Source organism: Colius striatus, chromosome 3 (assembly GCF_028858725.1).
Source record: "Colius striatus isolate bColStr4 chromosome 3, bColStr4.1.hap1, whole genome shotgun sequence".
NCBI classification, from domain to species: domain Eukaryota; kingdom Metazoa; phylum Chordata; class Aves; order Coliiformes; family Coliidae; genus Colius; species Colius striatus.
Window position 1 is genome coordinate 10,897,258 of NC_084761.1, and position 24,582 is coordinate 10,921,839.

A 24,582-nucleotide genomic window follows, 5' to 3' on the forward strand; every position below is an offset into this window, starting at 1 on the left:
GCGCCCACGGGCCGCTCCCCCGCGGCAGCGCCCAACCGGCCTCTCCCGCGGGAAGTCCCCGTGGGGTTGTGCTGCCAACGTAACGAGCTGCTGCAAAAGCGCCGGGGATTTGAAAAGATAAAACATTAAATAAATAAAAAGCACAAACTCTGACCATCCGCGGAGCGGGTGAGAAACAGTTTGCATTTTGGTTTGGTGGCTGGCACAGCGGAGATAAAAGAGTTTGTCAGGCTGGGGTGATGTGAGGATGCCCCAGCCACGGGCAGCTCTGCTGCTGTTACCCGGTCCCTCAGCGACCGGCTCTTCCGAAGGAGCCTCTTAACACCAACAGTGCACAGGGAGCTTGCGGAGAGAGCGAGGAGAGCGGCTCACACAAACGCAATGCAGGTGTTTTGGGCTTTTTTTGGGGAAGTATTTATTCGAATTCGAAGCCCTTTCTTAGTTCTGGCTGCAATTTTTGTTGTCGTTGTATCACAATTCCTATTGTATATCTCGGTCCCCCTCTACTGGCTTCTCTCCCGGTTCGCCGCCGCGGCCGAGACACTTGTGCGGCCGCTCCCGCGGGACGCCGCCGGGTCGCGGCTGCAGCGGCGGGGCGGGCCCTGGGCGGGAGCGGCCCGGGCCTACCGGGGGGATCGAGGCGGCTGCGTCTGCCCGCGGTAACTCCTTGCCCGTTGTTACCGGCGCTGAGCCCAGCAGTCGCTGCGCTAGCGACGGGGCGACCGGCCTCGCTTCGGGCAGCGCGGGAGCTGGCAGGCGCCCTTTCCAGCTGGAGTGAAATCGCCAGGGGGGTTACCGGGCCGCGGTGAGGGGACCGGGCTGCACCGAGGATCTCAATGACCGCCTCGGCCCGGGGAGATGCGCGGGAGGCGGGCAGCGGGAGGAGGCGGCCGGAACTGGGCTCGGGCGCTTCCGTTGCGCCCATGCGCTGCCGCCGGCCTCCGGGAGCAACAAAGGAGGGAGCTGGGGGGGCAAGATCGGCGCAGTCCGGGGAGTTGCGGGGTGAGGAAGGGCAGGGACGGCAGCAGCGCTTCGGTGGGCTCAGGCCTGGGCGCGGGGGGTGGGGTGACGCGAAGCGGCGGAAGGCGAGGCCCTGCGCAGCGCAGCCTGCGGGGCGGAACCGGCGCGCCGCGGGGAGGAGGAAGGGGCCGGAGCCCCGCCAGCACCGGCGCTCCGGAGGCCTTGGGCCGAGGACGGGAACCAGGAGGGCGGAGGAACGGGGAAAAGCTTTGTTGCGGCCGTTAATGGGTCCCCATGTTCACAGGGCGGGCGCCTCAATCAGGATGGGGTCGGCGTGATGGCGCCCTGGCAGCAGGGAGAGACCCAGTGGCGAGCGGCCCTGCGGCGGGGAAGGTGAGGGACGCGGGGCTCCTGGGGCAGCTGGGGAGGACGGGGTGGGGGTTCGCGGGGCACCCCTTGCTGTGGGTCGCGGCGGGCGCCGTGAAGTGCGGCTTGGCTGAAGCAGGGTATGTGGGAGAACTGACAGGAAATTGACGAGGTGAGGAGAGGGGTCGTCGGCTTTTCAAGCTGAATTTGATTTCACGTTTCTTTACCATCGACAAGGGCAGCTCCTCTTACACGCCTGGAAGTGAGTCCTGCCAGGGTGCACCCAAGGGTAGCTGTAAGTTTGGGATCTGGTGGAATGGGAAGACAATATAATATGTGTGTGGGGCCAGGAGCATCCCTCAGCCTGCTGCTGTTTCTGCGAGAAAGGAAATGGAAAAGTTAGGCAGTGATGTGAAGAGCCTTGTCACAGCTTCTGTCTAGAAGTGTTTTCCTATGATACTGAGTGCTGTACATGCTGGGCATTATATTTGTAAACCTAACCAAGTGTGATAGTTGTGTGCTTTGGAAAGGATGTGTCCTCTTCAATATGCCGAAAGAACGGGTGTAGATGTTGTGATAGCTGATGTTAACCAGCCCTATAAACTAATACTTTTTTTGTAGGTGTGTTGCTTGTGATTTTATGTACTGAAAGCTGATCCTACCTCCTCCAAGATGGCATTCGTTTCAGCACAGGGGCCTACAGTGGTGGACCAAACCACTTTGATGAAAAAGTATCTTCAGTTTGTGGCTGCTCTTACAGATGTCAATACACGTAAGATACCTTTTCTTGAATTAAAAGTTACAGTCCTTCAATAGTTTGCTTAACAAATGTTGCAGGATTGTTTAGACAGTTGATAAATATGAATTGAATTAACTTGGAATTTCATTTGAGTTCTGATTTTTGAAGAAGCAAAATGATGAGTTAGACTTGCATGAGCCAAGGTGAGTGAGGTGTGTGTGTGCAGTTGTGTGATGGTTGGTTGTGAGAGTTGTGTGCCTTATAATTGGGCCATGATTGCTAAACTGATAAGATCTGATTGCTTCTTTGATCAATGAGCCTGGTGGTGTCCTTCATGATGTAGTTTCACATTTAATTATTTTGCTTGAATTTCTCTTTTCAGCTGATGAAACCAAATTGAAAATGATGCAAGAAGTGAGCGAGAATTTTGAGGTAAATAAAGAAAGAAATTCCACAAACCCAAAGAGCCGTGAACAACAAAAACCCATCAGAAAGCCCTAATCTTCTGACCTAGCAGTCCTGTGCTTAATGTGTGTTGATTTGATTTCTGGTGTTAAATGGATAAAATATTACTGTTAGTACCTTGTGTTTTACATTGTCATAAGTCATTCGTTTTAGGTTTGTAGTTAGGAGTTAGCAAGGTTATTGAAGACTTGGAGAGCTCTTTCATTCTCTAATCTGTATTCAGTAAGCGTTTAAATAAAGGTGAAATAATAGATTTTTCTTCCCTTTGGTTAAACAATGCAAAATATCTGTATTTAAAGCTTTCTTTTATTAGTTCAAGTGTGTATTTTGTCATCCTGTAGCAGAGGCCCTGCTGATACCTCAGAGTAGTTTCATAGTGTAGAGGTGGGGAACATGATGTCAGATGCAGAATCTGACAGTCAGGAGTGGAAATGGCTCCAGTGACGTCTTTTGCATAGTAATAGACCATCATGTTTAGATGAGCAGCGGAAGAAAACTGAGACACAAGTTAAAACCACCCTGTGTTAGCAGAAACTATATTGTAGATGAATATTTAATTATAATGTGTGTCTTCTGGAATTATAGACAACTTGTTATTTTGTAGAGTAAATTCAAGATCTTAGAATCACTGCAGTTTTCTATGTTTTTAGTTATGCTGGTGATTAAAAAGAAGTGATACCACTAGAACGTATTAATTCCTTACCTGCTTTATTTGAAGTGATCGATCTTAGTCCGTAATACAGAAATGTAAATAGACATTCTAGTCCTGTTTAATGTCTTTGGATATTTTAAAGTAAGCTTTATGCAAAGCTACATCCCACAGGTGCTAAATGTTGAAAACTGTGTCAGTTTTAGTTCTTTCTGAGTGATTGATGGAATTTCCTGTCCAATGAATTTGTTTGTTTAGTTCAGGTTAACATAGGGGAATAATAAATTTAGAGCTGATGTAACGTTTTAATAATGAAGTTAAAAGATTTAATCCTTGCATAGATGTGTCTGACAGTTCTGTATCTGTATGTCCATGGGGTGAGCAGAGCTTCATATTGCTGTAAATGAGTATCTAAAAATATTCTTGCAGAGTTTTTTATCTATTTAAGCTGACCTGTTATCTCTGAAAGTAATTTTTTATTTGACTAAAAGAATAGTTTTAACAGCCTGGTCTAGTGATCTGTGAAGACTTAGTTGATCCTCTTTGCTCTTGTCTTCAGTAGGGAAGAACTTGTTCAATATTTGTTTTGATAATGTTCTCTTGGAACTCACATAAAGAGAGGATGAATTGACTTATGCTCAAGTACAGTTCCATTTCTTAGAAAATGCTTGAGGGAGCAAAAGGAACCACTAATATAGTTTTAGTTTCCTGTTTTCCTTTGGAAGTTGCAGGCACTATTGTTGCATGTTCTTACGCTGAATGGTTTCTTTTCACTTTCTGTTTCCGTACTTTCGTTATTCAGTCTTCTCTATCACCTACTTTAAGTTTCAATCTGCATGAAGTTCAGCAAGTTTTGGTTTGCACTTCAAGTGAATAAATATTTTTTTTTTTCAAAAAACAGCTGTTTGTTGAAAGTTACAGCATTCAGATTCTGTTGTCTGTGTTATGTATCTGGATGTCTCTCTAATTGGGGGTAGAACTAAAGATGGATTGATGATTCTTGAAGTGGGATTTAAAACTGGGATGCTTCACCATAATGTTATCCACTTGACAGTGCCAGTTGTTGGGCTAGTTGTTAGGGCATTGTTCTGGCCTAGCGGAGGATATTGCTCTTCCAAAGCAATTTCTGGATGGAAACATTTGATAGTTTTGAATCTGATTTCTCAGAAATTGTTTGAGGGGGATTTTTTTTTCCCTCCACTTCTTTATAGAGATTCTGCACTTTTAAGTGAGGAGAGAGGAGTGTATTCCTTGTCTTTTCATTGTCTGTTTTGGAGGAGAAAAAGCCTTTAGAATCAATCTTTGTTGTTGCTGCCGATGTTTTGTACCAGTAGCATTCTGAAGTTGGTTAGAGTATTGGGGTTTTTAGTTGCTTGTATGGTTCAGAACACTAATTCATATTTACAGAGGTGCTGCTAATTCTCTCTCTTTGCTGTTTAGCAAAGAGGTTGGTAAGGTGCTTTCAGAAATATAAGCTGGATTTGTGGGTATATACTTTTCCTTGGATGGATTTGTGAGACAATTTCTTAGAATACTGAGTTTCCAAATCAATTTCACAGTGGCCCTGTTAGATTTTTTTTTTTTTAAGTCAGGTGCGGCAGTTGCAGATGGAGGAAGCTTGCTCATCTATTTCTTCTGAGTTCATAAGTGGACAATAGTGCAAGAGTGTTTTCACAACGTATTGAGAGAAAGCAGTGCTTACTTTAGATGTTGTATGTATGTACACATGTTTGCAGAAGTAATTAAAGTATCAATTTAACAGTGGTTGGAAAGTCTTGGGAATCCTAGAGCAATGAAATGTACATCTGGGGTGCTTCTTGGTCTTTAACATTAAAAAAACTTCTGCAGCGTTTTTCTTTCCCCCTATTTTTTAAAATAGGTTTATGTTATGTGGTGTGAAGTGACAGTGTTAAAATAGGAGAAAAAAAATACTAGTGATTGGAGAAAGGAGATTCATTTGTAAGCACTTTTGTTTGTTTCACTAAAAGTGCTCTGTAATGTGTCAGCAGATGTATAATCACTGATCTGTTACAAAGTTGCTGAAAATATTTAACAATGGCTTGGAAAGTAACTTAGTATCATCTGTGTAATGTTTGTTTTGTCTGTGTCCTCACTTCTTTGGTGTGTTTTTGTTTTTATGTGGATTTTTTGTTTGTTTGGTTTTTTTTTAGAATGTGACATCATCCCCTCAATATTCTACGTTCCTGGAACACATCATCCCTCGGTTTCTCACCTTTCTACAGGATGGCGAAGTTCAATTTCTGCAGGAGAAGCCAGCACAGGTAAATCATGTAGAGTGTCTCTTCCCTTATTGCAGTGTATGCAGCAGACTACTCCTTCAGTGAAGTACTTGATTATCCTAATGAGCTGATTTATGTATAGACTTTGTTGTTAAAAATAGATCTGTCACGTGCAATAAAATTGAGAAAATCTAGTTTCTAAATAAGTTACTTATAAACTGCAAGTCTGTGTTTCTATGAAAAACGAGGGAAAACTAGATGCAACAGAATTGAGTTTCACACTGAAATAGGAGACACATTTTTACAAATTACTGACTTTACTGTGGAAAGAAAAGCAAAAGTTGAATCTGTGTCATTAAATACTTAAACTGAGTTCCTTAAAAAAAGTTTCATAACTTTCATTTTTCAACGGTAAGTCTGTAAATTTCCACATATGTGGTTCATAGGAAAGTGTATGTGTTTGTAGATAAGCATGTATCAACACAAAGTAAAATGGCTTTTGTTTTCTTTTTAAGCATGCAGAAGTATTGACATGAAAAGATATTGCAACCAATTGTTTGTTTTTGTGGAATTTTAAATAAAAGTTCAATCATATGTTTAGTTTTTCTCCCTTTTTTGTGTTTTTTTAATTACAGCAACTCCGAAAGCTGGTGCTTGAAATCATTCACAGAATCCCAACAAATGAACATCTTCGGCTTCATACCAAAAATATCCTATCTGTGATGTTTAGATTTCTAGAGGTACCGTTTTTTCCACCTAAAACTGTTTCAAGTTTTCAGAACTGTTTTCCTCTTCTTTCTTCATCTCCAGAAATTGTTTGGGGTAGCATTTTAAGTAGCTGTGCTTCTGAAGTATGAATGGAAAAGCTTTCTGTTTAGCGTTCACCATTGTGATATCTTACTATCTACAGATTTTCTGCCTTTTAGAAACTTGGATTTTACAAACTAGATTTCATTCATGAACACTTTTCTGACTCATATAAGTGCAGATACCCTGTTCTAGAGACTTTGTTTTGTTTCTTGGAATTGAAAACGTTGTCATTTGAAGCTCACAGTAAATAAACTGCTCCATATGGAGTTGTCTTGTGTGTAAAGAGCTCCACGTGTGTCTATATGGCAACAGAAACAGGTCTGAGGGTACAGTGATTGAAACTCATGTTTTTTGTTTCAGTAGAGGTAAATTGAATTTAAGCCACGCTCTAAGGCAAGGTAAAGTTGTATCAAAGGAAAGGCATCTTGCTCATGCAAATTAATATTAATGGAACGCTTGCGGGTTGCCCAGATGAGTATAATGTTATAGGATTTTGAAGTACTTACACAGTAGTTGAAGAATGCAGCAGTAGACTCACTGAAGATTCTCTTCTTTCTTTCTTTTTTTTTTTTCCAGACAGAGAATGAAGAAAATGTACTGATTTGCTTAAGAATAATTATTGAATTGCACAAACAGTTCCGACCAGCAATCACTCAAGAAGTAGGTCATAAATCTTCTTATATGGTATAGAACTTGCTGCTGTGCTATTCAGAATTGTTATTTTGTTTAGCTGAGTTGGATAGTTTGTGTATTTTTTCCTTCTGTCCTTTTATAGTGTCTGACCTGTTATGGTAACCATATACTTAATTTTTTTACCTTTATTTTAAAAAGTGGATTGCATAATGCTAGCACCCCTGAGAAGAAACAGTTAAAACCTAGTTGCATTTGCTTTAAGTATTTGTGGGCAGTATGGTTAGACTAAAGAATAAAATTTCCACAGAAGAGAAAAGAACTGGTGCTTTCTTAGATTGTGAAGGGAAAATCCTGGAAAAGGAGTATTATGATTGTCTCTCTCCACTGCCCCCCCTTTCTTCTCTCCTGTGACTCGTGGAGTAGTATTTGAAAGCTAGCTATTTTATTCTTTTGCCTTCTTTACTTGATTTCTTTCCTAGAAAGACAATAATCATTAGCAGTAATTACTAAAACCAATTAAAATATCTAATACTACTATTTATTGAGATGATAGATTAATTTCCAAGTGCAGTTCAAATTACTATTGGCAGAACAGACAGAAATAGGAGAACATTTTCAGATGCTTATAAATTATGAAGAATATTGATGACTAAAGATTTTATGTAATTATATTGTTAATACAGAGATTCCAAAATAGTGAAATGTTTTTTCATTGTGGTAAACTGATTTATTTCTTCCTTAGATTCATCATTTTTTGGATTTTGTGAAACAGATTTACAAGGAACTTCCAAAAGTAGTGGTAAGCTTGTAATTTCTTCAGTTGCCCTTACTAGAGTCAGAAAATTAGTTTTTAATTATTAATCTCTAAAAGATATTAACATCATTACTTTTGTATCTAGTGATACAGAGTGAATATAGTTTTAATAAATATATTTAACTAAAATACCTCTAATAAATGGGGAAATTGAGATTTTGAGTCAGAAGAACTTCTATTTCTAGTGCAGTATTACTAGTGTGAGAAAACTGGTAAATTTTTATAATAAAATACTGGTCAGTTAGCTGCAGTGGTGTCCTTGTAGCCAAATGATTTTCTTGAGGGAAAGGTGAGGTGCTTTCAGCAGACAGAGTACTTCAGAATGTTTCATCTCTGTGGAGGACATTGCCTGCTCTTCCTCCCTGATACAGAGGATTTGTTTGGATGGGGTTTTTTTTAGCAAAGAACCACCTTGTCTGGAGATGCTTTTATACTTCTTGCTCTAATGGGAGTGAAGGTAACTATGTAATCCTAGTAGATACTGCTGTGTAAATGTCATGTGCAATGAAGAAAAAACTGTCTGCAGTAAGTTGTGGGAAAAAATGATATGGAGGAATTCTACTTAGATAAACAGCCTTTTGACTGTTAGTTGCATTATTATATTTTTCTTCTCATCTTTGCTTGTAGAATCGGTATTTTGAGAATCCTCAGGTGATTCCAGAGAACACCGTTCCTACTCCAGAAATGGTTGGCATGATTACAACAATTGTGGTGAAAGTAAACCCTGAGCGAGAGGATAGTGAAACGAGAACAGTGAGTATTCTGCTTTTTATCTCTGAGACTGACTGTGTCATTATACCTCAGATCATAAGGGCAGGTAAAGGTAACACACTTTCTTTTTGCTTGATTTTCTTGTCAAGATGTGTTTCTAGAAGCTGATTGCAACTTTTCAGCTATTTTCTATGCAGCTGTAGTTACAGTATTTTTGTTAAATATAATAAGTAGTTTTGTGCTGTTAAAAATTTATTATCACTAAATATAGTGCTGTTAAAATGAGCAGCTTCTTGAAAAATGTGTTCCAAATACTTTTTTTTCATTAATTATGAAACTGTTGAGAATAATTTATTCTTTCTTTCAGCATTCTATAATTCCCAGAGGATCTCTATCTCTAAAGGTCTTGGCTGAGCTACCTATAATTGTTGTTCTTATGTATCAGGTGTGTATACTCCAGTTTATTCTATGTAAATGTTTTTTTTTACTGAATAGCTTGTATAACTTCTGCTGACTAATGTATTTGTAAAAATGAGTGTAATGTCTTTTTGAGATTCAAATAAGGTCTAAAAATAAGCTGCTGAGATTTTTTCATTTTTTTCTCATTAGCTCTTCGACAAGTTGACTGTGAGTGTGACTTGTAAATTTCTCTAATACTACTTTGTTTTTCTTTTTCTTTAAGCTCTACAAACTGAACATTCATAATGTAGTAGCCGAATTTGTGCCCTTGATTATGAACACTATTATAATACAGGTTTCTGGTCAAGCAAGGTAAGAGCAACTTAAAAGTATTTTGATGATGTTTCGGATAAACTATTTAAACCTGTTATACAATGTCACCCAAAATATTTGTCTTTTATCCTGTAATTTCTACATTAATCTCAAAAGTAACAATGGTAATTTGACTTAAAATTGTTCCAAGTTTTTTTGTAGGTGAACTCATTGGCAATTCTTGGTATTTGCATTATGTGTCACTGATAAAATTCAGAAAATAGAATTCCCAACAGAAATCCATACTACTAGAGAAAGTGTGTGATGGGGAGACCATGTTATCTGAGACACTGCTGTTGTTTGAACTTTATCATATCACCAGAGATACACTTTTGCTCCTCTGAAATACAGCTTAGGTGAAGCTTTATGATATTGCAGATGCAAGAGCTGCTTTTCCTGCTTTAGAGAGATGTTTCTAAAGAGCAGCAAGTGCTACTGAGCAGGGCAGCAGGAGTAAGATCTCTGTTTTTATCTGCCTGGATGATCTGAATAAGTGGTTGAAGTTTGAGAGAGACAGACAAGTGTGTGGGAGGGAATATTACTTGGAGAAAAAAATTGCCCCAGTTAGGGGACTGGAGCCAAATGTTTGCTGCTCATACATTTGTTTGGCTTTCTGTAGAAAACTGAAAATTGTATGGCTGTGTCAGGGCTGTGTATTTCTACATAAAGCACAAGATACTGGGAATCTGAATGGCACAGAGCTTGTAGATAGGGGTCTCTCCTGTGATGATCTTTTGCCCTTATGAAGGAGGAACCTTGCTATAAGATGGTGTAATTTGAAACTTCTGTACGTTTCTGAACTAAGATATTAAAGAGGAGGAACAAAACCATAACTGCTGTTCAATTTAATTTCAGGCAACATAAACTTTATAACAAGGAGTTGTATGCGGATTTTATTGCTGCTCAAATTAAAACATTGTCTTTTTTGGCTTACATCATAAGAATATATCAGGTAGGTTGTAGTTTTGTTGCTTTATTCCTCAGTGCAACATGTCTGTAGTTATAGGCAATTGACTAGCGTGACTGCAGTGCGTCAGAGACTGGAGAGAAGAGCATTTCTGAAGATGGGGCTAAACTTGGTTGTCCTTTCAGAAGTAATTTCATGTGGATGCAAAGTGAAAATGTTCCTTTCTCCTTGCCCCAGGCACTTATGGAATACCTGTTAAAGAGAAACAAGGGAATTTTAATTAAATGTTATTTGGCAAATGTAAAGCAAAGCTTTAAAATAGAAAGTCATAGTAATTGTATTCATGTTGTTGGTTTTTTTTTTATTACAGGAACTAGTTGCTAAATATTCTCAGCAAATGGTAAAAGGAATGTTGCAGTTGCTCTCCAATTGTCCAGCTGAAACAGCACACCTCCGGAAGGAGCTTCTCATTGCTGCTAAGCACATCTTGACGACAGACTTAAGGAGCCGTATGTAGTACTTTTAAAAAGTATATCTATAAACTGGAAAGACTTAAACTGTTTCTGTGCATTTAAGAGACATGTTGCATATTACTTTGGACTGCTACTTCTGATTATTTTAGGAGTATGCATGATCTTTTTTCTGTTTGTTTGTTTTGCCTTTTTTCTTTTTCCTTAAGAAGATGACACACTGCACCATTTTTTTCCTCTAGCTTTCCAAGTATATATTGTTCCAAGTAATTACCCTTTGACGATAGACCCCCAACAAATGTTTGTAATTGTGCTTACAATTGTATGGATACTTTAAAGTATTAATCTGTTAACCTGAGTGGAGGTTGTTTTGTCAATATCTGCTACCATGTACTTAATTCAGCTCACAGTATTTGCCTGTAGCAGAAGACCATTTTTGGTTTGCCTGAAGTAACTAGGTTTGGTGAATATGTTCTGTTTTGCCAGATTGGAAATGAGAGTATTTTGTAAGTCTTTTCCTCTTTACTATGACATCCTTATTCTTTTCATCTAATAGCAATTATGAGGCAGTGTGATGTCTTGCAGGTGTTATTTTTTTGGACAAGTTAGTAACGTTTCCTAATTCAGGAGTTTAGTGTTGTGGTCACATGGAAAGCTGTTTCTTTGGCTATTTTTCTAAAGAAATTAGCTTAATTGGTCTACATTTTTCAGCCTTTCCTTGCTAGCTTTTGAACTTGACGGTTGCAACAAAATTCAACAGAAGAGTGCGATCTTAAAGATACAGTGTTCTACATCCTCTGTGAACTTAAGCGTTTGAGTAGCAAACAAAATATGAGTTAGTGTCTCCATAGGAAGAGTAATTAACAGTGTGAGCTGGGCAGTTCATTATCCTTAGCTAGCTGGCCTTTTAGCATACATGTTGATGATAATGCAGCCCTGCTCCTGACTGCCTGGGAGCCAGGGAGGAGAGGTGGAAATGCGAAGAAACATTTAAGAGAAAAGGAAACGTGGTATCACAGGAGGAGTAAGGAGTGTGAGGAAGAGAAGTGGGATATAAACTATACAGAGATATGTGCAAGATAAAGCTTTGGTCATTCTGCTGGTATAGTTCAACTTATTTGGAAATGTTAGTAGGCCTTTTGGCATTATTGTTCTCATTGACATGATCTTTCAAACTAGGTTTTCTGTGTTTATTGAGAGTTAGTGAATAAGACCCTAATATCTTATTGTGGTGTGTTTTGTTGGGTGGAGTTTTGTTTCTGATTCCTAAAAGAGGGTGGAGGTAAAACTGTACTCACTCTCTCTACTGGTTCCACTGTAGAGACTACCCTTGTCTAAAAGTACTTCATATAAGCAAAATATCATATGCACATAAATCTTAGATGGAGGTTTTAAAACTCATCCTAGAAGAGAGAATTCAAGTCAATTTTAGAAACTTGCCTCTTTTCATTCTTATTTCAAAAAGCTACAGTGGTTTGCATGGCATTTCTGAAATTCTAGTGACTGAACGTTGTGAACATTTCTTAATTTCAATGTAAAATATTGTTATCATATGAAGTTTATTGAGAGACTTCAATGAGTGGTGTGGTGTAAACAGTTTATTATTACTTGCTTTGCTTCAATTTCACTTACTAGTTCATGTTAACAGAAGCAACACAATACAGGAATATTAATATTAAATGTGTTCAGTAAACAAAATGTCATTTCTGTTTTCAATTTGCATTTCTGTTGCTTTATTTCATAGTCAGGATTTGTGTCTTAATCTCTCTGCTCTGCTAACACTAGTGCATCCAAGACTAATTTCTTTTTTTCAGAGGGGTTTGATGATCAAAGGTAGTTTTCCTTCTGACTATCTTTTTGACTCAGCTTTTTTCTCCATTGTATTATTTGTTAGTTATGCCTGAATTTATTCTCACATCATGACTGCTGTGATGGTTGCCTTGTAAATTATCTTTACATCTGATTTCTTTTTCCCTGTTCTTTATTTGCTTTTTCCACCATAAGTCTTACAGATCTCTACTCCCCTCAAAAAACAGTGTCATTTTCTCTTCCTCTGCACTTTTCCAGAGTGTGACATTCTCTTACAGCAGACAGATTATATTTTGTCCCTTTCATTTAAGTGGACCATCCTGATTCCTTGTCTGTTACAGATTTCATCCAGAAAATACTCAATTTTATCTTTTATTTATTTATTGTTTGGAAATCTATGGAGGATGAAGGTTGCTGGATGTACCCTTTTCTCTTTATTTGTCTTTTTGCTTACTTATTAGTAAGTTTTAACTTGTTTCATTACTTGGAGGTGGGAGCAGTTAATCTTTCCTGCCATTTCCATTATGTGCCTCTAGGATGGAATGACCTGATAAATTCCATTTTTGATTTCTATGTTTCAAAAGAAAATGCTTCTGTGGTCTTGTGTGACTTGTTTGTTACTGACAGCTTCCTTTTCTTCCCCGGACCTCAAGTTCTATCTGTTTTGGAATAGAGCTTGTTCATTAATATGCTAGACAAAATAGAGTTGTAATGTACAGTGTTGCTCAAACTTGTCCTTTCCAGTATTAGTTACATATAAAAAGTTCTGCAAAGTTGAAAATAGTAGAAGCATTTTTTCCCTTTGAAGTGTAACTGTTTTGTTGTATTAGTGCTGTGACTTTGACTGTGTACTGTAATGTTATTCAAGGGGCAGGTGTCAGTGGAGTTCTAGCCACTGCAGGTTAATTGAAAGTTTCCTTGTCAATGACACTGCCTTTTGTAAATTCTGGAATTAAGTTTGTAATACAACCACTTTCTGACATAGGTTTAAATACCTTAGTGAAGTGGTTTAATGTTTAACTACCTTATTTTGATAATCTTCTTTGCCAATCTTTATGAATAGATTTTAATTTTTTCTCTTTTTAACTTTAGAATTTATTCCATGTATGGACAAGCTGTTTGATGAATCTATACTGATTGGGTCTGGATACACTGCCCGAGAGACACTGAGGTATGATAGAATAGCTTCGCAATAGACAGTTGCCTACCTGCTAGGGGTGGTTTATTTCAAGGTGTATTAGTATTTACAGCAGTGTGTGTATAGGGCTCAAAGTCTTTGCTTTAAGTGACCAGTTTTACTAGATGCTAATATTGGAAATTGTACTGCTGCTGTAAAGAGCAGTGGTTGTTCAACACATGGATGGTGCAGCACAGCAGTGTGAGTGTGAGGCAAAAGGAGATATATGAGCAAATGAAAATTACTTCGTTTTTTGAATTGCAGAGCACAACCTAAACAGTGGTCACAGTAAAATCAACTCAGTATCTTCCCAATATTTTATGAAATAGCTTAAATCTTGTGTCCGTTAGAAGGTCTGAATGAGACTTTGACTGTTTTGTCATTAAGTACCTTAAAACTTGTTAATTTGCAATTGAAAAAATAAATGGGATGACTACTTTCTATCTCTTCAGTAGTCTAGTAGTTTTTAGGTCCTTTTGCTTTCCAAATTAAAATACGTGAAGGAGAATTATTTCCTCTTGCTTAAGCATCACGTGTATCTTACTGACAACACGTATTAGATCTAGAAATACTCCCTGTACTAGGTACTTTAGCCTGTTATTTGAGGAGAAATGATTTTTAATAGTTATTCATTTTCATAACTACTTTTGAAATCGGGAATCATCAGTGATTGGCGGTGAAACAGTTTGCCAACACTGCTTAAAATGTGACTTGAGACATACTTATTTGCTCTTAACTGTATATAGATGAAAATATGTGCTCAGCAATGAGACAAAGATCAGAAGAGTAATATTAGTATTGTGAGACAGATTAATGCACCTTTGGTTAAATTATACAGATTGTAATTCTCTTGTGTAGTTGCAAAAGCCTTGTGAACTCTTGAATTTGCAGATAAAAATAGGAAACTTTGGATGTAGGATCTTGGAAATAGTCCCAGGCAATAATTATTGGTTAAGTTCAATTAATAAGCATTATAATTGTCCTCAATGTGTTTTCTTCCTTTCTTGTTTTTACTGATAGACCACTTGCATACAGTACACTGGCAGACCTGGTACATCATGTCCGTCAGCATTTACCACTCAATGATCTCTCCCTTGCTGTCCAGTTATTTGCCAAGAACATTGATGATGAGTCGTTGCCCAGCAGTATCCAGACAATGTCTTGCAAGCTTCTGCTAAATTTGGTCGATTGTATCCGGTCTAAAAGTGAACAGGAAAATGGAAATGGTAGAGACATTCTTATGAGAATGCTGGAGGTATTGATTTGTTTAAAACATTTGCTAATAAGTCCAATTTCTTATGTTGTCAGTTGTATTTTATATTCTTCTTCCTTCAGAAATGAGAATATGTAGAAACAGCCTGCATACTTTGTTTAATTTTTATATTTCAGACAAAAACTTTTTAAAATGCTATGCAACTGGGATAATTTCTCAGCTATAGTGGAGATGCATTGCCAACTCAGCTTATTCATTCAGTCACTTGTTTCAAAGCGGGAAACTGAATGTGTATGATGCTGGGGGCAGCTTAACAGGAGTGCTTAACTTGGGGCATCCCTTTTTCTATGGTATCTAGCAACAGGACAAGGGGTAATGGGATGTAGCTGGAACTCAAGAAGTTCCATTTAAACATAAGAAAAAACTATTTTATTGTGAAGGTGAAGGAGCCCTGGCACAGGCTGCCCAGGGAGGGTGTGGAGTCTCCTTCTCTGGAGGTCTTCAAAACCCACCTGGACGCATTCTTATGTGACTTGATCTAGGTGGACCTGTTTCTGCAGGGGATTTGGACTAGGTGATATCTACAGGTCCCTTCCAACCCCTACCATTCTATGATTCTATGATTATTTTTTAAAATTTTCCTTTAAATTTGCATTGTAATCTTTTTTCCCCAGTTAAGTTTTTTTTAATGCTTTCTGGTTATTTTTTTTTTAAAAAATATTATTTTTTATTTTAAATGTCTTTTACTTCTTAAATATTTATTTTCTTTAAATATTTTAAATATTAATTTTAAAAAATATTTAGATAATCCTGAAAGAGGAGTATCTCTCAGGTCCTTCATATAGCCCAATACTATCTGTAAGATGTGAAATAGCTACACTTTGAAGACCTGCTGATCCTTTTTAAGGATAATTTGGGTTTGTTTTTTTTTAATACTTCTAAAGTTAGGGATGCACCTGAAAAGCTGTCACCCATGGTGTAGTACAAGTGAAACAGCTGCTTGACAGCTGCTTACTGCAGCCAAGTTTTTAATAGAAAAAGATTGCCTAGTGTTTTTCTTACCCACAACGTGAAGATACACTGTAGAGTAAAACACTTGTAGGGCAATTACTGGTTTAATAATCTTGTTTTGGGGTGTAAGAACATGTCTTGAAATGTAATTCAAGCTGATGTTAACGTTTTAAGGTAAGCAGATCCCCTCCATCTGTGACTCCTCTCTGTCATTGACAAACTGTCATGGTTCTAAATGCACCAGAGAAGAGGTTTAGTCATTTTAGTCATCTCCAGATGATTTTATATTACCTCTGAACCTTTTTTAAGGTAGCTGTGTTTTAGGGAATGGCTTTCATCGTAAATACAAAGTACACGTGACAATGCAAGTGAAAAATCTTGATGGTATCCATTATTCTGGGTCTTTCATTCCAGGTTTCTCAAAATGAACTAGCTTTCTAATAGGGTTTTGCTTCCAAATACAATTCTGCTTTTTTTTTCTACTTTAAAAAAAATCTGGTCTCTAGCACAGTTGTTTGGTCACTTGTTGATCAAGTAGAATTTGTTTTAAATATGTGAATTCAGAGAAGATCTATCTATGGAAGCAGGAAGCATAGAGAACTGAAGCAACATTTGATCAAGGCAAGTAGATGTAGATTTTAAAACCTGGGAAATACAGAAATTTTTAAACTGAACCCTTATGCCACACATTCCTTGTTTAGTATGAGCCAAGAGGCAGAAATGTTGGGGACCACTGTTCTGCAGGATTGATTATTGCTTTCTAAATCTGATCTGCTGTATAAAATGGGAACTTAGAATCATAGAATGGTTGGGGTTGGAAGGGACCTTTAGAGATCATCCAGTCCAAACTCCCTGTGGAAGCAGATTCACCTAGATCTCGTCACATAGGAACATGTCCAGGCAGGTCTTGAAGACCTCCAAGGAAGGAGACTCCACACTCTCCCTGGGCAGCCTGTGCCAGGGCTCCCTCACCTGAACAGTGAAATAGTATTTTCTTATGTTTAAATGGAACTTTTTGTGTTCCAGCTTACCCTGTGTCCTGTTGCTAGATACCATCGGGGAAAAAAAGGATGCCCCAGCCTCCTGACACCCACCATTTAGATATTTGTAAATATTAATATGATCCCCCCTCAATCTTCTCTTTTAACTTGAGCCTATAATGTATACATCTTTTGATACATCTGACAAGCATTTCATATCTATCTGTAAAATGGGAGAATTTGATATTTAACATACTTAGTATTTCAGGTTATAAATATTTCTTATTTTTAAAAATGAATTCAAATACCTTTTAATTTTATATTAAATAGAATTGTAGAGATAGCAGATTTTTAGTTGATGGCTTTACTAGTTCCCAGCAAATACTTTTACTTTTGGAACTTGTTAAAAGTGAGCAAAGTACTTTGTTGGTAGATTTAAAAATGTTTGCTGTCATTTGAATGATTTCAGAAATACTTTGTTATTGACCCCAGTATGTGAGTTTAAAGTATTAGCTTGATGAAATTTAGAATGATTTTTGAAGAAACTTATTTTCTTTTTTCTTCCTCTCCCTGCTCTTTCATTTGCCTTTGCTCTTTGTGCCTTAGGTTTTTGTTCTGAAGTTTCACACTATAGCACGATACCAGCTTTCTGTAATTTTTAAAAAATGCAAGCCGCAGTCTGAACTTGGAGCTGCTGAAGCCGCGTTACCTGGAGTACCGACAGCAGCCAACGCAGCGCCTGTTCCTGTTCCGTCTCCTGCTCCAGCCACTCCAGTAGCCCCTGCACCAGTACCTGTATTTGAAAAGCAAGGGGAGAAAGAAAAAGAAGATAAACAGACTTTTCAGGTCACAGATTGCCGAAGCTTGGTAAAAACTTTGGTCTGCGGTGTCAAGACAATCACGTGGGGCATAACATCGTGCAAAGCTCCTGGTGGTAAAACTGCATAATATTTCATTACAAAAACTCTCTGGCATGAAACCAAATAGTTACTGCCTGATTGCTGTTTTTTTCTTTATCTTCTTTCAGAAGCACAATTCATTCCCAATAAGCAGTTGCAACCTAAGGAGACTCAAATCTATATAAAACTGGTAAAATATGCAATGCAAGCTTTAGATATCTATCAGGTATGTAACTTGGCTGCATGACACTTTTATTTATACAGTTATTGTTAGATCTTTTAATAGGGATTTATTTGTCAGCTAAAAGACGATGTTGTGGTGTATTTCCATCAAGTCTTTCATTTCAATATTAGGAAATGTCAGAGTACTTATTACTTGCAAAAAACCACACTATTTCCTCAACAGCTGTTAGTATCTGTATTTATGCAGGCAGATCAGACTAAAAATAATTGTCTTTCATGTGGTGGATTGTATCTTTAATGAAAAGAGATAGCACTGGCACAGGCTGCCCAGGGAGGTTGTGGAGTCTCCTTCTTTGGAGGTCTTCAAGACTTGCATGGACATGTTCCTGTGCAACCTGATCTAAGTGGACCTACTTCTGCAGGGGGACTAGATGATCTCTAAAGGTGCCTTCCAACCCCTACCATTCAATGATTTAGCTATCAGTTGAGGCATTCACTTGGCTACATTTGTCTTCTGTAGTTAGACAAAGTACTGATGGAATATAAATGTACGTGATTTGGAATTAAGTGACTTTTACAAATACACTATGATATCCTCTTGTATTTTTTTTCCACTCCTGACTTAATATGCTTAAAATCTGTGCTGAAAACACTCTATTTTGCTATTTTCATTGTCACTATTGGCTCTTGTGTCCAACACTTAATTGTGTAGATCTTGCATGTGAAAGATGTAAAATACCATTTTTTTTCAAAAGGTATTTTAAGAATAGTGAGGAAAAAAATATTAACGTTCTGTAACCCATATGTGTGTTTTCTTAATTGCTGTAGGTCCAAATAGCAGGAAACGGACAGACATATGTTCGAGTAGCAAACTGTCAGACAGTCAGAATGAAAGAGGAAAAGGAAGTTCTGGAGCATTTTGCTGGTGTGTTTACAATGATGAACCCTTTAACTTTTAAAGAAATCTTTCAAACTACTGTTCCTTATATGGTGGAGAGAATCTCAAAGAACTATGCTCTTCAGGTATTATGTTTTTGTTTGTTTTTTTTTCAATTGATAATAAACAGCATATAGAAAATAGTTTATGCCTTGAAATACATAATAAGAAATATAAATAATAATGTTGAAATTAACACACAAGAGTTGAAGTAGTCTATACAAATACTTCTATAAAGATGGATTTTCAGAAACTTTCCAGACTAACTGGTGCAATACAAACATGAGCACTTCAGTGTAGAAGATACGAATGGACTGCATTCTTGAAAAGTATCAAACATTGTGGAGTTCTTTTGTTTTTCACATTGTTATATTAATGTTCTGTTTTACACACACAAGTACTATAACATATCTAAAATATAACTTAACTATTCAAGTTTGAAGTTGTATGTATAGTTTTTTTTCCACTGAGGTTAACCTGAATTGCTTGGGTAGCAGTGGAGATGGGGAAGAAATTTGTCTTAGGTTTTTAAGTTGGTAGCGCGTTTGTCCATCTGTTCTTTTCATTACAGCAACAATAACTCTTTTGTGGTTTCCTTTTATAGATTGTTGCCAATTCCTTCTTGGCAAACCCCACTACCTCTGCCCTCTTTGCAACAATTTTGGTAGAATATCTTCTGGATCGGCTGCCAGAAATGGGCTCTAATGTGGAACTCTCCAATCTGTATCTCAAGCTGTTCAAGTTAGTCTTTGGCTCAGTTTCACTATTTGCAGCTGAAAATGAACAAATGCTGAAGGTAAAGGTCATTTGTGTTAAAACTAATAAAAAAATCCCTGTTTGCATATACATTCTTTAATACATTTCTCAGCTGTCTGGAGAATCATTATGCTCTTTAACATTTGATAGTATTTTCGTGTTTGAACCACTATTAGTAATACATCTCATTTTTTCCAAATGCCAAGTACTTCGCCTTATCTATAATAGATGGTTTCTTGAATGTTTGCTTCATATTTTAAACTAATAAGGTGAATTACTAATTCTGGGTATAAATGACTGATATGTGCTTGTGGTGTGATTAGGATTGCCATAAACCCATATGCATATCCTGGCCATGGAGTTATATCTTTACTCCCTTTGTTTCCATGTTAACCTAAGACTTTTGCTAAGACTGGAATCACTTGTGTGTTGGTGAATCTTGCTTGCTCATGTCATACTCAAGAGGTCCAAGTCATTGAATTAGATATTTCTGTGCACTTGAAAAGTCAGGATTAAGGAATGCTCTTTTTCTGCCAACAACATATTTTCAAAGGACTTATTTATATTGATGACATAATCTCATAATTCAGTGAGTTTTATAAGAAGAGTATGCTTTTACTTCTACAGTAACATCTGCCTGTATCCATTAAGAAATATTAAGATAGTAATTGAACTTTGCTCCTTCTCTAATGTAGCTCCAATTTTTTTCCTTCTACCTTTAGAATAAATAAAATTTCTGATACTGGTAACTATGTGATAAAACATTTCTGTGCTTAACAATTTGTTACAGCAGCATTACTTCAGTTTTTTCAGTAGGAAAGGGTAGGGATGCTAATTTTCCAGATTCTTTGAAAGACAAAAATAGCATGAAGCAATATTCATATGACCTTGATTAAATTTCAACTGTCATTAGAATGTTGTTTCTGTTACCTTTCTTTGTTTCCACAGGACTGATGATGTGGGCCTTGGGTATTGGGTAGACAAACTGAATGGTGAAGGCTATTTGTGGCATTTACATAGGAACATAGAAAAATCCAAAATTGTGTCACTGTTTGTCCCTGGTCTGTGAGAATCCTTGCATTTATCAACTATTTTTAATGATTCCTGCAAACTGTTCATGTCCTCTGCTCTAGAAAAAACATCGGTTCTGTAACTAATGTTTTAACTGTAAAATTCTGCTTTCAAAGTGAAATTTTAGCAGGCACAAAAATTAAGAATTCGTCATGAATGTAGATCAGGAGTAAATTAATATTATGAATGATCTTCTGTCATTCTATCACTTCTGATTTCTGCTATGTTCTGCTAGGTTCTGTGGAGCAAATATTTTTAATTCAGTCAGAATTGCAGAAGGATTTTGGTTTTAATGAAGTTAGTGCTTAGAATAGCAAGCAGACTTGGATCATTTGGCTAATATGAAAGCAGGGTTTAATTCATTAAAGAATGCTCTGGGTTCTTGATACTGTTCAAATAGAGGTTTACTTTTAACAATATAAAATTAGTGTAGTATCAGGATACTTGGAGTAGCTGAAGAGTTTTGATGTCAAAAACTTGTCTCTTGCTAAACTCTTGTACAGTGTGATGATAATTGATATGTTATTAATCTTAAAGCTTTATTTTTTTTTTTTATAGCCACATTTGCACAAGATTGTGAACAGCTCTATGGAACTTGCACAGACTGCCAAAGAGCCCTATAACTATTTCCTGCTGCTCAGAGCACTGTTCAGATCTATTGGAGGAGGCAGTCATGATCTGTTATATCAAGAATTCTTGCCGCTGTTACCAAACTTACTGCAAGGTAGAGCAATACCTTCTTTCCCCACCCCAGTTTCTTATCTTTTTATGTAAATAGCAGTAATAAAAATTAAAAAACAAAACTAAAGCCCTAACCCTGATAAGTAGCTTCTGATTTTAAGCTTAACAGTTAATGAAATACATTGAATATGGCTTATTTTCATTTACTGTCAGCTGCTTCAGGCTCCATAGTTCTGGCTGCTTCACAATTTCTGCTGCTTGTGTTTCTGCTTTTCATTGTGGGTCTGTTGGGGCTGTTTTGTTTGTTTCATTTATTTTTTGCTATAGATAACTTTGTTAGCATAAAGCATTGAGGGTTAAGAGTAATAGGAGAAGCAACTTTGCCAGGCCATCATGAGTTTTGTGGGAAGAACATTACAGAGAAGCTGCAGTTATTTGCAGTTGAGGGCATGTGTGCTCACGAAGCAAGTACCTGATAAATATAAATGCAAGTAGTGACAATTTGCAAAAATAAATGGAATTAACAATCAGTTTGATTAATTGAGCATTTGTGTTTGCAAGGACTGTGTTCAAGAGATAGTGAGGATGAGCAAGGAAATGTGAAGAACTTAAACATAAGGACAAGCTAGTCAAAACAACTCCAGTAATGTCAAATCCTGTGGTTCCTATCTACAGCTGTAGCGGCAGTTTATATTGTAAGCAAATATATGTGTGCAAATACTGCTCATGTTCACAATATTTGCAAATATGCAAAGGCAGAGACTAGGGGAAAGAGATTTCCACTGTAGGAGAAGACCAGGTTTGAGACTATCTAAAGAACCTGAAGGAGCACAAGTCCATGGGACCTGATGCTGTCTATCTGTGGTTCCTGAGGGAACTGGCAGATGAAGCGACTGAGCCACTATGTATCACTGAGATGTCGTGGCAGTCCAATAAAGTTCCCACCGACTGGAAATGAGGAAACACCCTATTTTTTGAAAGGAAGAAAAAAGAATGACCTGGGGAACTACAGGCCAGTCCATCTCACCTCTGTACCAGGCAAGATCATGGAGCAGATCCTCCTGGAAACTCTGCTGAGGCACATACAAAATAAGGAGGTGCTTGGTGACAACAGACAATGCTTTTTACAAAGGCATCTAGTGGTAGGACAAGGGGTCATTAAACTGAGAGTGGTTTTATATTAGGTATAGGGAAGAAGTTCTTCCCTGTGAGAGTGATGATACGCTGGCACAGATTGCCTAGCGAGGTTGTGGCTGCCCTGTCTCTAGCAGTGTTCAAGGCCAGGCTGGATAGGGCTTGGAGCGTCCTGGGCTAGTGGAAGATGTCCCTGCCCATGGCAGGGAGTGGAACCAGGTGATCTTTAAGGTCCCTTTTAACCCAAACCATTCTGTGATTCATAAATCATTATTTAAAATAGAGAATGTGTTTATTCTACATGGGCCAGTGTGATGTACTTGAACTCATGTAATGTTTCTTTCCAAGATTCCAGATATTTCAAAAGCAATTTGTTCTATCTGGATTTTTTTTTTAATTGATACATGATTGAAGTTTGAGTGAAGTTATTTTTTTCTGTTTTTCATCTGCTATATTCAAATGCTACTTTATTGGCCTTAATACTAAATTTTATAATATGCATATATTTATTTAATATATGCATGTGCCTACAAAATAATTCAGTGCATAATGTCCTTAGCTGTAAGTTATAATTGTGAATGATATTATATTTTATAAATGCTTTTTCCAGAGCTGTAAGCTTCACAGAATTTAAAAATGCCACATTACTCTGAATTTTAGGAAATATCATTTTTTAGTAATAAACTGAATTGTCTTTTTCCTTTGAGCTTATAACTTCTTGATGGTTTTCAGGACTTAATATGTTGCAAAGTGGGCTTCATAAACAACACATGAAAGACTTGTTTGTAGAGCTCTGCCTCACTGTGCCAGTTCGTTTGAGCTCATTACTGCCTTACCTGCCAATGTTGATGGATCCCTTGGTGTCGGCTCTCAATGGATCTCAGACTCTGGTTAGCCAGGGATTAAGAACTCTTGAATTGTGCGTGGATAACTTGCAGCCAGACTTTCTGTATGATCACATTCAGCCAGTTCGAGCTGAGCTCATGCAGGTAAACATGTTGTTTCCTGTTAGACCACAAGAGGTCATTGATTCGCTAAGTATTATTACAAATGTGTGTGAACAATTGGTTGTAGCAACTTGAAAAATCTGTCATGAGAAACATACCAGTTTGATTTATATGTAAAAGGCCAGTTGGTGTTGTACTGTTAAACTGAAAACTCTGAAAAACTTAACAGTGAATTAATAATTTCTTTAAGTCTTTAACAGGAGGTATAGAAGTTAAGATTTGGGACACAATAGCCAGAGTATAAGTGTATTTAAGATGAGTTGGTATAGAAAATTGTAAGAATTTGTTATTTTTTTAAAAAAACAAACAAGAAAAACCACCTTCAACATGTCATGATTGACAAGTGTCTTTAGCATATATATAGATATATACAATGAAGATGATGTGGCTGAAATTTGGAACAATGTTTTGGATGTGGTTATTTTCTATTTAAAACTGGTTCTTTGAGGTTATTTCACCTCAGCCTTAACTGACCTGCTTTTTTAGTTAAAAAATCCATAATGTTATTTATCTAATATTGGTCATACTGAAATGTAATTTCATGTTTGTGGCAAAGATCTGGTAGCTGATCAGAGTAATCTAATCTAAAACTGCATTCAGGACAACCTTGTTACAAAGCACTTGAGCTATTGCGAACTAAGCCTGCTTTTATTTGCTCTAGATAAGTAATTTCTGGAAATGATGCAGGATCAATTACCCAGATACAAGATTAAGTGTTATCTTTGACTGTTTTTTTCACACTAGTATATTTTTTACACTACTTCTTTTAAGCAGTTGAAAAAGTTTGAGGTGAGACTGGTCTGACAGTGTGCCATTTAAAATACTTGCAGGCTTTGTGGCGTACACTGCGCAATCCTGCAGACAGCATTTCTCATGTGGCTTACCGTGTCCTTGGTAAATTTGGTGGAAGTAACAGGAAGATGTTAAAGGAATCACAAAAACTACAATATGTAGTCACAGAAATCCAAGGACCCAGTATTACAATTGAATTTTCAGACTGTAAAGCATCCATTCAGCTCCCAATGGAAAAGGTAAGGGATTAAGTTCTTTTCTATGATGAGAAACCATCTAACTCAGTTTTCCTTTATCACAAGTTTTTTAGAAGTTTGTTTACTTGTAAAAACCTTGGTAAAATCTGTGATATGTCTACCAGTTCCAGATATGAGTTAATGAATATGTAACATTGTAG

At 37.5% G+C, this 24,582-nt stretch overlaps 1 protein-coding gene and 1 non-coding gene across 4 annotated transcripts in view; both read left to right on the plus strand.

Annotated features, from left to right (window-relative positions):
* Window positions 1–716: 716 nt before the first annotated feature.
* The window catches only part of TRRAP (transformation/transcription domain associated protein), a 97,804-nt gene continuing 73,938 nt past the window's right edge, over window positions 717–24,582 (plus strand). Inside the window, exons 1-22 of one of the 3 annotated variants that reach the window (XM_061991973.1) lie at window positions 717–805; window positions 1,265–1,353; window positions 1,948–2,098; window positions 2,448–2,497; window positions 5,351–5,461; window positions 6,055–6,159; window positions 6,806–6,889; window positions 7,605–7,661; window positions 8,304–8,429; window positions 8,755–8,832; window positions 9,070–9,158; window positions 10,014–10,110; window positions 10,436–10,574; window positions 13,437–13,515; window positions 14,542–14,776; window positions 17,332–17,659; window positions 17,753–17,850; window positions 18,636–18,830; window positions 19,349–19,540; window positions 21,130–21,295; window positions 23,119–23,375; window positions 24,224–24,424. In XM_061991973.1, the coding sequence (XP_061847957.1) occupies window positions 1,999–2,098; window positions 2,448–2,497; window positions 5,351–5,461; window positions 6,055–6,159; window positions 6,806–6,889; window positions 7,605–7,661; window positions 8,304–8,429; window positions 8,755–8,832; window positions 9,070–9,158; window positions 10,014–10,110; window positions 10,436–10,574; window positions 13,437–13,515; window positions 14,542–14,776; window positions 17,332–17,659; window positions 17,753–17,850; window positions 18,636–18,830; window positions 19,349–19,540; window positions 21,130–21,295; window positions 23,119–23,375; window positions 24,224–24,424 (2,787 nt within the window). In that variant the 5' untranslated portion in view covers window positions 717–805; window positions 1,265–1,353; window positions 1,948–1,998. Of the gene's footprint in view, window positions 806–944; window positions 1,003–1,179; window positions 1,354–1,947; window positions 2,099–2,447; window positions 2,498–5,350; window positions 5,462–6,054; window positions 6,160–6,805; window positions 6,890–7,604; window positions 7,662–8,303; window positions 8,430–8,754; window positions 8,833–9,069; window positions 9,159–10,013; window positions 10,111–10,435; window positions 10,575–13,436; window positions 13,516–14,541; window positions 14,777–17,331; window positions 17,660–17,752; window positions 17,851–18,635; window positions 18,831–19,348; window positions 19,541–21,129; window positions 21,296–23,118; window positions 23,376–24,223; window positions 24,425–24,582 lie in introns of those variants that run through there. The other 2 variants (XM_061991972.1, XM_061991974.1) reach the window with 2 other exon arrangements.
* Window positions 2,230–2,370, plus strand: LOC133625254 (small nucleolar RNA ZL1). The gene has a single exon (XR_009818568.1). It is a non-coding gene; the product is annotated as a small nucleolar RNA ZL1 (small nucleolar RNA).